Source organism: Fundulus heteroclitus, unplaced genomic scaffold (genome assembly GCF_011125445.2).
Source record: "Fundulus heteroclitus isolate FHET01 unplaced genomic scaffold, MU-UCD_Fhet_4.1 scaffold_44, whole genome shotgun sequence".
NCBI classification, from domain to species: Eukaryota; Metazoa; Chordata; class Actinopteri; order Cyprinodontiformes; family Fundulidae; genus Fundulus; species Fundulus heteroclitus.
The window spans coordinates 914,946-927,734 of NW_023396857.1; the positions used below are offsets into that span (position 1 = coordinate 914,946).

The window sequence follows — 12,789 nt, forward strand, 5'->3', positions numbered from 1 at the left end:
GAAGGACAAAGAAGAGCAGCGGGGACACCTGGTGACTCTACGGCAGCTGAAGACTTTGACGTCTCAGAGCTGCTCTATGATTAATCATCAGGACTTCCCTTCTGCAGGCTTCTGATAAACATGATGTCACGAAGCATCTGAGCAGAACCTCCTCTTCCTCCTCCCTGACATTTAAATCTTCATCATGGTGGAAAAAGCTGACGTGACAGTGAGAGACAGGAGGCAGGCTTTGTGGTCGCACTGACGACAGCAGACAGGAAGACACCTTCCCTCCGTCTGCAGCTTCCGCGGCGCCGAGCACACGATCTGCTGCAGCACGCCGGGTCAGGCGCCCCGACGAGCCCAGGAGAACCGGCAAGTTGGCCCACGGCCCCGCGGGACCCAACACGTGGTCCGAGAGCCACAGGCGGTACGCTACGGCAGGTCAGAAGGTCGGTGCTTTACTTACTTCACCTACCGTAGAATAAATCAAACAGACGTTAAATGGTTCTGGTTCTGGTGGTTCTGTGGCTCTGTGGTGAGTTGGTTCTGACAGGAGCGACGGTCTCTCACTCTGGTGACCATTTTAACACGTTTCTGCTGGAAAATAGAAACTCTGGATGCAAATAAATGCAGAGATGTTTGAAGCTGGAGGACGGCGAAACATCTGGAAGTTCCACTTCTAAAGAAGAAGAAGAAGAAGAAGAAGAAGAAGAAGAAGAAGAAACACTGGACCGATCGGATCGCTGGGCCAGTTCAGAACAGAGTGGGAGCTGACGGGTCAGCCGTGAGAAGGATGATGAAGACAGGGCCTAACAACTGATGAAGAGGATGTGTGGAGAATCCCAGGGCTGTGAAGAGGAGTCAGGAGGAGAGAGAGGAAGATCTGCAGAGAAATGTGGGATAAAAACGGCCCAGAAGCATCAGGAGCATGTCTGAGCGCTGATCTGAGGCGTTTTCTGATCTGAGGCGTTTTCTGATCTGAGGCGTTTTCTGATCTGAAGCGTTTTCTGATCTGAGGCGTTTTCTGATCTGAGGTTTTCTCCTCATCAGACTCTAATTACAGTCGCTGTCGGTTGTTGTGGGAGTTTTGGGTGGAATATTAAACAATAGTAACTGAGTTCCCATCTTTACTAAATGACGAGACGGTGGTATAACGTTCCAGCAATTTTATTGAGAAACAGAGCAGAGATTCACATAGATGGAAAGTAATCGCACCCCACGGTTCCGCTGCAGTCTCTGTCTGCCCTGTCTCTCCTGCCTCGCTTTCGGGCTTCCCCTAATACTGCACCGTGGCCTTCCCATGAGACAAAACAAAGACAGTCTATCGTAAACAATCAGTATCCCTCAGCAGCTGCAGCATTTGGCCTTGCAATCAGAAAACAGTGGATCTTATACACAGACATCAGGTCTCCAGGCCTCCTCTGTCCGAGTGGTGTGAGGCCATAGTGACTTCAGAATAATAATTCTTATAACATTCCTCTCTTTTTTTTTTTTGATGATGGCGTCGTCAGCATCAAGACAAAACAAGATGACCCATCACTTGAAAATGTGAACAAAGCACAGAGGAACCATTTCTGTAAACTCGTGAAGTGGGACCCAAAGGGTTCCCGTGTTGGAACCGGGTAGTGCTGGAACTTTTAATACAGATCAACATGAATGCTTCATAGAGCTTTAACACACAAGATCAAAGATTTAGCTTTTGTCTACAATTTAGGATTCATCTAGTTAGGTAAGGCCTGTTTTAGGTACCTATGCGCACATTATTTTAAAATTACATTAGACTATGGTAAGCTAAACCCTGTTCAGTAACCAAGGTCGAATCCGTCTACTCTTCACCCACCCTGTAAAACCCCTTACTTGGTTCTCCATTTACCATTCCCATGGACAATCATCCATGACTTTCATACCTTACAAATCCAGGAGTACCACTGAGGGGCATCAGAGGGCAGGCTGGGTCTTTGTCATCAGAAAAATTCATCCTATCTAAAAGATGACAAAAACTGATTTGACCCCAGGTGAAATCACGCTCTCGGCCAATCTGAGCCTGAAACCCCTGTATTGAATCTAAGTCTTATCATTACCAGCTAATATTAAAGGATCTTTAGAGCCAATCCGATCCTGGTTCTTCCTATATCAAATCAAAAAGGTGCATCAACCATAGATCCTTGTGTGTCTGAAGCAAACAGTTTCCATTTTTTACCCCATAAAACCATATTGATCAACATGATGTAACATTAAAGTGTAGATCTCATAACACAAAAAATCAAACATGTGAGTCAGTGGAACAGAGCAGTTAAACAAACAGCAACACAATATATGAGAAGAGTCCTAAACGTCAAGACCGCAAAGTTAAGGAAGCCTTCAGGCCATTCATGGCACAAGGCAGAAAATAATCTAATCGCGCTTAGGGTCTCTTCAGGCAACTCCTCCCGTTGAAGAATAAGGAATCAGAGTTCTCTGGCTTCTTCATCCCCAGTCCTCTTCTTGGTTCCTCCACGCAGGCTGGACGATTGAGCTGGATGGTAATAAGCGTTCAGTTCTGGATGGGCACTGAGCATTTTATTTTGCATTTCTCTCTAATAAAACACTTTGTGAAGATGGTCTGCAGACACGAGTCCTTGTTTCCACTGGAAAACAGAAACAAGGTGTAATTAGTGTTCTTATCAAAACCCCTTTCATGTGTCATTTATTAAAACATCCTCCAAGCACTTTCACATTCAAGATATTTCTGTGCACAATTATTTAGCTCTCAGAATTCTGCAATTTAATTATTAGTTAAAAGAGTAATCTTTAAGTTCAAATGTATATGCAGTAAATTCATAATAATTCTTAACACAATGCTTTCAATGTGTATCTTAACTGTTGTTGTCTGACAGTTGAAGTTCTCTGCAACATAATTTCATCATCATATTCGTTTCATGACATTTCCCATTTATTTTGAAAACCCAACTGAGAAAAAGAAAGCCTTTCCATGTGAAAGCCTTTTCCCTCTCTCCCTCTTTTTTTTTTTTTTTTTTTTTTTTTTTTTTTTTTTTTTTTTTTTTTAACGTTTCTCAATAAAAGTGCTGGAACGTTAAAAAAAAAAAAAAAAAAAAAAAAAAAAAAAAAAAAAAAAAAAAAAAAAAAAAAAATCATCTATATCTAAACTTCTTTCACATGGACTGGTTTGTGATGAATCATTATTATTATAAGCAATGAGATCTCAGTAATTTTAAATTACTTTAGGGCTAAAAAACAAGTGATAGGATCTCAGCCTAAATTTGTAAAACAGTAAACTTAACAAGCTTATGTAACGCTTATTTCCAATTTCTAACAAAGCTGAAATATTTCCGTTCAAGCCATGTTAATCTCTCCGTGTATCAATTTAATTTGGTCCTGATATTTAATGTTAAAAAACAACCTTTGTTATTTAAATCTCTCTTTTACTGTACCTCTATTGTTAACATAGTCCATGCTTAAAATGTCATTTGAATTACGGAGCTGCAGTTCTCCCAAAACAAATGAACATTCTGAAACCATGAACATTACTTTTACCCCGAATTAATTCACACAGACGAACGTTTAGTTACATAGATACATACACACGTACGGTTACATACAAACAATGACATTCAGACAGACAAACACGTGCAGGCCTGCTTTTTCACCATCTTAAATAGTTCTATGTTTTTCATAATTTTTTAAACGTCAACGCCGAAAGATGTTTTCAACGCGTTAAGTTCCCGCTTAGTTTAAAAGGTGGAGAGCGTGCGCTGGTTACGACCCCCCGATGCTTCGTCCACACGCGGTTTTACGCTTCAGTCCCGCAAGGATACAACTCTGTGTCTCGCAGACACTTGGACGCTTATCCATTTTTGAAAGTTATACGTCGCTATTAGCAGTTTAGACCAATTTTATCCACAACGGAAGTGCCTAATCGGTCCCCACGTAAACGCTTCCCCGGTGCAACGCCTTTTTAGTTTCGTTTCCGTTTCCTTGTTTTTATCGCTTTTCTTTTTTTTCTCTTAATTTTATGTTTATTATTTAGTAGCAGTACTGCAATAAAATAAAATAATAGAAATAATAATAACCCCTATGTGAGAAATCTGCATGTTTAATCAAATCATTTCAAATCATTTATGCATGTCATGCTTCTGGATGGGCCCCTACGTTTTCAGCATGAAATCGAACGTCTCACCCTGGGGCAAGGCTGGACCCCGAGAACTCTGCCTTTGACCCATTACACTGACTCTTCCGCTTCCAGACTTTTTTTTTTTGTTTGTTTTTATTTATTTTATCCTTTTTTTGTGTTTTTTATTATTTTTTACTCGTCCTTAGCACGATCGACCAACTAAATGAAAGGCCTCACATCCGATGGTCGCCTTTTTGGTATAATGGTCGGGGTCCCCACTTATCAAAGCTGCAAACGTCTTCGCAACAGTCAAGGACTTAAGCATCCCTGCCGCTTTCATCCACAACAGAAGTGGACAGCCTCTTGCACAAACCCAAGACAAGAGGACTTTAATGGACCAGCTGCAAACTGCTCAGCTGGTCACCTGTTCTCCAGGTGAAAATCACTCTGCCCCTCCTTCCCCCTTGTGGGAAAGTCCGTATTTCAGCTGAAAACGTATTCTAATTAAATTTTGAATTTTAGTTTAATGTTTAAACCTTAGTCACCGTTCGGTATTGCGAACCCTGTTTTATTTGCCTTAAGGATTAAATATAATTCATTATTTCTACCGGCTTTTACTTACTACCTTTTAGGTTTACAGTTTTAAATATCAAAATTTCTTGAGGTATACTTTAAAATGGGGTTTAAATTTTAAAAGCTTGCAAGCATTTTTTGACCAATTGCGTTTGTTTTTAAAAGAGCTGGAAAATAATCCCCTTACCGTCTCATGAAAGAAAGGTTCGGATCTTCGCGCCGACGCCCAGAGACGCTCCGAGACCAGGAGCTCCTCCGCATCCCTTGAAAATCCATTCGGGGTACCAGAGGCCGGATAACCTCTCCGGGCCGGCCAAAGCAGCTCCTGTCCCCGGACTCCCTCGCTCGTCGGTCGGAGATCTTGTTCGTTTACGCCAAATTGTTGTGGGAGTTTTGGGTGGAATATTAAACAATAGTAACTGAGTTCCCATCTTTACTAAATGACGAGACGGTGGTATAACGTTCCAGCAATTTTATTGAGAAACAGAGCAGAGATTCACATAGATGGAAAGTAATCGCACCCCACGGTTCCGCTGCAGTCTCTGTCTGCCCTGTCTCTGTCTGCCTCGCTTTTCGGGCTTCCCCTAATACTGCACCGTGGCCTTCCCATGAGACAAAACAAAGACAGTCTATCGTAAACAATCAGTATCCCTCAGCAGCTGCAGCATTTGGCCTTGCAATCAGCAAACAGTGGATCTTATACACAGACATCAGGTCTCCAGGCCTCCTCTGTCCGAGTGGTGTGAGGCCATAGTGACTTCAGAATAATAATTCTTATAACATCGGTTCATGAATCTGCGTGGTTTTAGCTTTTTAAACGTGGTTCTCTCTGAGCCTCTCTGGTTCTTCTGAGCCATCGCTGTGGGAGTTTTAACCAGTTTTCTACTGAAAACCTGAAACCTGAGATGAACAGAGAAGCTCAGACTGAGAGGAAACCTGCCACGGGTCGGGGGGGAACCAGAGGAACCAGAGGAACCAGAGGAACCCAGAGGAACGTCTCAGATGGAGTGCTGGGGTTTTCAGCTGGTTCTGGTCTCACTTTGGGTGAAACTGGATGTCTGATGTTCTGGTTGTCGATCAGAACTCATCAGACCCGGCTATGTTCATGTTCCGTCCTGTGAAGCTGCTGCTTCCTGGAACTCATCTCCACATCTGGAGCAAACAAACGGACCGTTTTCTTCCCCGTACGTCAGACTCACGCCGACTCTTTCCTTCGCCGTTTCTGCTTCTTCTCTGAGCTGAAAGAGAAGACGGTGATGAGAAAGCAGGCAGGAGGAGCTGCTGACCTTCAGCCCACGGCCGTGTGAGCAGCAGGAACACGTCACTGAGCCGCTGGTGGAAACACGGCGATGATCTGACAGCAGAACCTGTTTCAGACGCCGTGTTTAAAGGTTTGAACCTGAGAGCACATGTTCTGTTTTTACCTCTCCAGGTTTGTGACCGCAGAGCTGTTTCTGTGCTGAGCATCCGCTGTGAAGCTTCCTTCAGTAGAAGGTGACGGTTCTGTCATCCAGGTTCACGTTCCACGCCTCATTTAGCGTCCAGACGCAGAGAACAGGAAGGAGTCTGAGGTTTGAGGAGACGTGATGAAGAAAGCAAAGGTTCTGCTCTGAACTGCACGCCAGGTTGTTACAGATCAACGCGTGTTCATGTCATTAGGCCCAAACTGCAGCGTGTGCTTTAAGCTGGAGGAACAACACACACTTCAGGTAGAACTTGTGAAATGAGAAGAAAGTTTGACCGACTGCAGCAGGAGGTGTAGAAAGTTCACCGTCTGAAAAGAGGAACTGGAGATCAGGCCGTTAAAGGGAGCGAGCATCACCACTGACGTCATTTATCAAAGAAAAAACCTCAAGTTTCAGGAAGTTACTGCAGTTTATTTAAAGACCGCAAAACTCATGTTAGCAGAACCAGCTTCAGGAGTCAGAACAATGCCACCAAACGGACCTCACTGCAAAAACGGAACTAGAAATAAGTAAAATGTTCTTAAAATCTGTGTATTTGTCCTTGATTTGAGCTGGTAAATAAGATGATCTGCCAATGGAATAAGAATTTTGCACTTAAAATAGGAACAATTCATCTCAATCATCTTATTTCAAGTGCAGTATGTCTAATTATCTTATTTTAGGGGTCAAACAACTCATTCCATTGGCAGATAATATTACTAACCTGCTCAAATCTAGGATAAATACACTAATTTTAAGAACATCTAACTTATTTTTAGAACCTTTTTTGCAGTGAAAGGTTTAATGAAGCGGGACAAAACAAGATCTGGTGCAGTTAACATCGGGTCCAGTCCATGATCAGCAGAACCTCTCAGCAGAGTTTAACTCAGCTTATTCACCCAGAGCCAACAACAGGAAGACCAGGATACTTTCTATGTCCTGGGTTAATGGCAGTAGCAGCCTTAGTGCCTCATGGAGGACAGAAACACAACTAAACATGAATTCTGAGCTGCATCAATGCTTCCTTCAGCTGCTATGTGAAGGACAGAGACAGGACAGAAGAAGACAGACAGACTATAAGAAGAGACCATGAAGTTATTGGCAGCTTCAGTTCAGCTGATTAACCTCCGCAAAGAATGGAGACATGTTTAAACAGCCCAGGTTAAACTTCCATAAAGGGAACAAAAACAGAGAGCAAAATGTTATAAGCTGAAATACCAACAAACAATGCAGATTGGAGAGCAGTAGGAGAACTCAGCAGGGAGAGAGAAATAGACCCTGATGTCCTCCAGCAGCCTAAGCCTATAGCAGCATAACTATAGAGGTAGCTCAGGGTAACATGAGGCACTCTGACTAGAAGCTTTGTCACAAAGGAAAGTTTTAAGATTAGTCTTAAAAGTAGACGGGGTGTCTGCCTCACGGACCAAAACTGGGAGTTGGTTCCACAGGAGAGGAGCCTGATAGCTAAAGGATCTGCCTCCCATTCTACTTTTAGAGACTCTAGGAACCACCAGCAGACCTGCAGTCTGAGAGCGAAGTGCTCTGTTAGGAACATACGGGGTAATCAGAGCTCTGATATATGATGGAGCTTGATTATTAAGGGCTTTATACGTTAGAAGGAGAATTTTAAATTCTATTCTTGATTTAACAGGAAGCCAATGAAGGGAAGCTAAAACAGGAGAAATATGATCCCTCTGGTTCTGGTCTCTTCTTTCCGACATTGCTTCAGATCTACTGAGCTCACTGAAGGTCCCACCACAGCATTTCAGTCAGGTTCAGGTCTGGACTTTGACTAGGCCATTGCAACACTTCGTTTCCCGTTATTCTGGAGTGGATCTGCTGCTGAGTTTGGATTATGGTTCTGTTAATGACCCAGAATGGACCAAGCTTCGGTTGTTGGGCAGATGTACTCACATTTGGCTCTAGAACACTTTGGTCCACCAAGTAACTGAAAGGTTTCCAGATCCTGTGGCTGTAAGAAGAGCTCAGATCATCATTCCTCCACCATGCCGCTGGTCTAAGATGGTTGTCCTGTTTGGATAGTTCTGATTGTTTTTAAGGACAACAGGAGTGCATCGTCTTCAGGTTGCTCAGTGCGAGCCACCAGAATTTAAAAGACTCCTGGATACGTTTTCAGAAAGAACTGAATGAAAGTCCGGTTGCGATGACCCAGATAACTGAGAATTTGCGCAGGCATTGCAGAGGAACAGTAGTTTCCTCAGAGGCTGAACTGGTTCATAGTCACCTGGTGACATGGTGATGTAGAGCTGTGTGTCGTCTGCATAGTGATGGTAGCTGATGATGTTTATGATCTGAGCTGGAGGGACTGAGTCAGATCAGACGCTATGACAGGCAGAACGTTCTTAAAGAACACTGTGGGTAGAACATCAAGGCAGCAGGAGGAGGAACTTAGCTGCTGAATGATCTCCTCTAAGCTTTTGTGGTTTATTGGCTGAATTGGGACATTTTGTCAGAAATAGAAATTCCTGCTGAATAAAGCTTTGGTTCTGGTGTTGATATGGAAGTACAAAGTGATTCTCTTATTTTTAGGATTTTTTCAGTAAAGAAGTTAAATTCATTGCAGGCCCTGGTGGAGTTCAGAAGCCACGGACACAGGAGGATTTGTTAACCTGTTGACTGGAAAATAAGACACAAGCATTATTAATGTTTTTGTTGATGATCTCTGAGAAGAAAGATTCTCTTACATTTTTCAGTTGTAAGTTTTATCTGTAAAGTCTCTCTTCATAGACGCCACAGAGTCGTTCTCCGTTCAGCGTTTAGCTTTCCGTCACTCTGATTATGATCAGATCAATTATCTATAAGCCTCAGATACCTAAATGTGTTTTATTATAACATTATAACATTTGGCTGCAGATTGTGTTGCATAAACGCTGATGTTGCATCATCAGGCCTTCATGTCTTCCAGCAGATAGAGACGCTGTGAGCGGACAGGATGTCGTTCTACAATGAGAGCGTCTGGACTCGGCCGGCGGTAAGCAGCAAACCTGCAGCGTTCTGCTTTCTCTTCCTCTCTGTGGGGTCTGAAGCATTCAGGAAGCTGTGTGTTCTGATCCAGGCAGAGCTGAGTCCCTCCGCCACCCTGACCACTGCAGGACATTCAGTGAAGCAGCAATGCATCGTCAACGACCAAATGGGCCCCTTCATCGTCCTCTACATCCTCATCCTCACTGTAGGCCTGCCTGGGAACCTGCTGTCGGTGTGGGGGTTCATCCAAAGCCGCAGGCCAAAGGTGGGACTGCCGACGAGGTTTTAAACTTCCTCTGTCTACTTCTCTGAGTCACGTTTCTGCTGAGCGGGATGTGACCTTCTCTAGAAATGACCAACCTGATGGTTTCTTCCTCATCTGTCAGCCAGAACTATGTCCGTTCAGCAGATTTTACCCCTAAAAACGAACAAAGTTTATTACATTTTGATCATTTCCTTCCTGCCCATCCCTCTTTAGTTTGCACAAGCTCGTCTGCTGTCATTAGCAACAAAGAGCTTCAACCAGGTCAAGACTCAGATAATCAGAGCCAATAAGAAAACTCTTTTCAAATGATGATTTCGTTTATTAAGAGAAAAATCCCTCCAAACTAACCTGGTCTGTGAGAGAAAGTATTCACCCCCTAAACCTGATAGCAGGTCAGCACAGCAGCTGAGAACTGGAGTCTCCATCGAGGGGAATGGACCCGTTCTGCATGAGCCTCCAGGTTAAGGTCAGATTTAGCTCCAGACTTTGACTAGGCCACTTTCTGGTCTGGTTTGGATCCTCGTCCAGCTGTGTAACCTGAATGAGCTGAAGGTGACAAACGGATGATCCTTCCAGGTTTTCTGGCCCAGACCATCACGCCTCACCATGTCTGGCTGTTCCTGGCATGCAGCAGAAAAAGCTCGCTGTTGTTTCAGAAACTCTGCCACGGAGGCCATTTTTGTCCCGTCTTTCTTATTTGCTGTTGAATCATGACCTCTCACCCTTTAGCCTACTTCATGTTGTCAGACAGTTCCTAGTTCAGCCATTTCTTGATCTTGGTTCTGTCTTAATCAGGCAAGTAAACCCGAAACCTGGTTCATTTCTATTATTCACTTATTTAATTAGATAATTTCATTACTGGTTGATGGTTTAATTAGTTTTACTTTATGCAGATGATCTGTGGTTTCAACACGACCAGGTTGGTTTGAATCATCATTTAAAAACTGCTTTCTGTCTTCACTCAGGTTATCTTTGTCTGATAATAAATTGGTTTAATGATCTGAAACGTTTTAATGACAATAAATCCAACACAGAAGACAACAATGAGAGGAAAACACATTTTCTCTGCTCTGTTTCTCCCCTGAATTAAAACACGGTACTTATGGAGAAGTTTCTGGGCTCAGATGTTTACAGCTCTGTGGTTTCCTCTGCTGGTGTTAATGTTGTGTTTTTCATCGAGCACTGTGCCACACGTGTTTGTTGTGTCTCAGCAGAAGCAGAGCACCAGCGTCTACCTGGTCAACCTGCTGATGGCCGACATCCTGCTGCTCCTCACTCTTCCCTTTAAGATCCTGAAGGACCTGGGCAAAGCCCCCTGGAAGCTCATGGTGTTCCACTGCCAGGGCAGCGCCGTCGTCATGTACATCAGCCTTTATGCGTCCATCGCCTTCCTGGCCTTCATCATCGTAGACCGCTACCTGAAGGTAGAGCCGAGCACTCGGTGACGGGGGGTAGAACGTGAGGCCGTGTGGATCCGTGATGGGCGTCTCATGACTCTGTTGTGTTGCAGGACTGCCACACTGCGCAGTTCCTGCAGCTGCATGAGGCCAGCTTTGCCTGGCTGCTGTCGATGGTGGTCTGGATGCTGCTGCTGCTCATCATGGTGCCCAACATGGCTCTTCCCACAGAGAACCTCACGGTACAATTAACCTACTAACCTCACATTTAGCAAGCTAATATCCCGTCCCTCACATTTTGGGAAATTCACCTTATCTGCTGGTTCTCCCACATGCCATCATTCTGACGCGCTCATGTAACGCCAGTGAGCTCGTTCCTTCCTAGGTTCAGCTTGCTGGCTGCGCATGCGTACTGGAAGTGTTTATTAATCTTGTTAGCTGAGCTGCTAGGTTAGCGGTTAGCTTAAGCCAGGTTAGTGATTAGCATACCATACCAACTTTATTTATGAAGCAATTTATACACCGACAGGACCAAAGTGCTGTACACAATCATAAAATACAATGCAATTATAAAATAAAAGGATCAAATATGAAATACATATTAGTATACAGACACAATAGAAAAAAGTGAAACCTCTCAGATTGTGCCAAAATCTTAGTTTAGCGGTTAGCGGTTTATTGTAGCTCCGCTGTTCTCAATGTAGACTTTGAACATGGCTGAGAGTCGCAAGAAGCGAACAGTGTTCATGTTTATGAGAAGAAGAGTAATGCCTCAGTAGAAAGAAATACCAGGAATCACTTCCTGGTTCCTGATTGACTCGTTGACTCCAAACTTGCCTCAACAACTTCTTTGATGTGTTTCTAACCAGATCTCTTGGTTTTATACCTCCTCTAACTGAAGGTGCCTCTGTTTTCTCCATCCAGGAGTCAAAGTACCTCCGCTGTTCATCTCTGAAGAAGGAGCTCAGCCTCCACTGGCACACGATGACCGTTTTCCTCAACATGGTGCTGTTCCTCAACGCCTCTGCAGTCGTGCTCATCTCCAGCGGCCTGGCCCTTAAGCGATTCATGCGCAGTCGCAGCGACCCCAAGCTGCGGATCGACGCCAGGCGGGTGGTGCTGAGCGTGACGGCCATGGCGCTGGCCTACATGCTCAGCTTCGTGCCGTACCATGTGGCCAGAACGCCGTACACGCTGGCCCAGACCAAAGTCATCAAGGACTGCCTGACCGAGAGGCAGCTGTTCCTGGCGAAGGAGTCGACCCTTTTTCTGAGCCTGCTGCACGTCTGCCTCGACCCGCTGCTCTTCTTCCAGCTCGACGCGCCGTTCAGAGAGACCGTCAGGAAGCTTCTTCCCTGCAGCAAAAACCAGAGCGTTCATGCAAAGGAGCAGGTTGTGCAGGAAGTGATGCTGCAAGAGGCTCATGCAGAGCAGGATGCTGCGGTGTAATTACTGATCTGCAAAGACGCTGCAGAAACATGCAGAGTCCAGCCCAGGAACTGATGCTTGCCAAAACTGTTTCCTCTGCAGGAACTCTGAGAATGGACAGAGACAAGTTCAGGACAACCAGACACGTGTATTTAATGCACAAAATATAAAAGCTTTGACTTCCAGAATGAGCTGTAAATAAACAGGGCGTGATTTTAACCCCGTCTCTACTTTGCATTCAGAAAAGATTCTGCTCCGTTCCTTTCAGGGAAGCGGCAGACTACTTCTCATCTTCCTTTAGTTTTTATTCGGTGGTAAAAAGAGACTTCTGAGGCGGTGTTTTAGTTGTCTGGACTGAAATGGTAAATGTCCTGCGCTGCAACACGGTCCAGAGGACCTTCACGCCACATTCAGTCTCTCTGGCCTTCAGACAAGTCGTTTTCTGCAGACAGCAGCAGAGGGCGGTGTCGCTCAGAGCAGCTTTTCCATCAACTGAACCGTTCCAGGCCTTAACTTACAGTGACGTCACCCAGAAAAAAGTCCTTTCTGAAATCTAATCCTATCTAACTGCATATCTGTAGCATTTATGAAATCTCCTTGAGG

The 12,789-nt window shown here is 44.4% G+C and overlaps 1 protein-coding gene across 5 annotated transcripts; it reads left to right on the forward strand.

Moving 5' to 3' along the window:
* The first annotated feature begins 329 nt into the window (after positions 1-329).
* On the forward strand, positions 330-12,405 carry gpr171 (G protein-coupled receptor 171). 5 transcript variants are annotated; one of them, XM_021308885.2, is made up of 6 exons: positions 330-431; positions 9,041-9,103; positions 9,188-9,361; positions 10,573-10,785; positions 10,872-11,000; positions 11,683-12,405. In XM_021308885.2, exons 2-6 carry the CDS (start codon positions 9,065-9,067, stop codon positions 12,205-12,207), a joined length of 1,080 nt encoding a protein of 359 aa, XP_021164560.2. In that variant the 5' UTR covers positions 330-431; positions 9,041-9,064; the 3' UTR covers positions 12,208-12,405. The 5 variants fall into 5 exon arrangements, with proteins under 5 accessions (XP_021164560.2, XP_035987492.1, XP_035987491.1 ...); XM_036131599.1 differs by having other exon boundaries at positions 10,576-10,785; XM_036131598.1 differs by lacking the exon at positions 330-431 and adding an exon at positions 5,882-6,057 and having other exon boundaries at positions 9,038-9,103.
* The last annotated feature ends 384 nt before the right edge of the window (positions 12,406-12,789 follow it).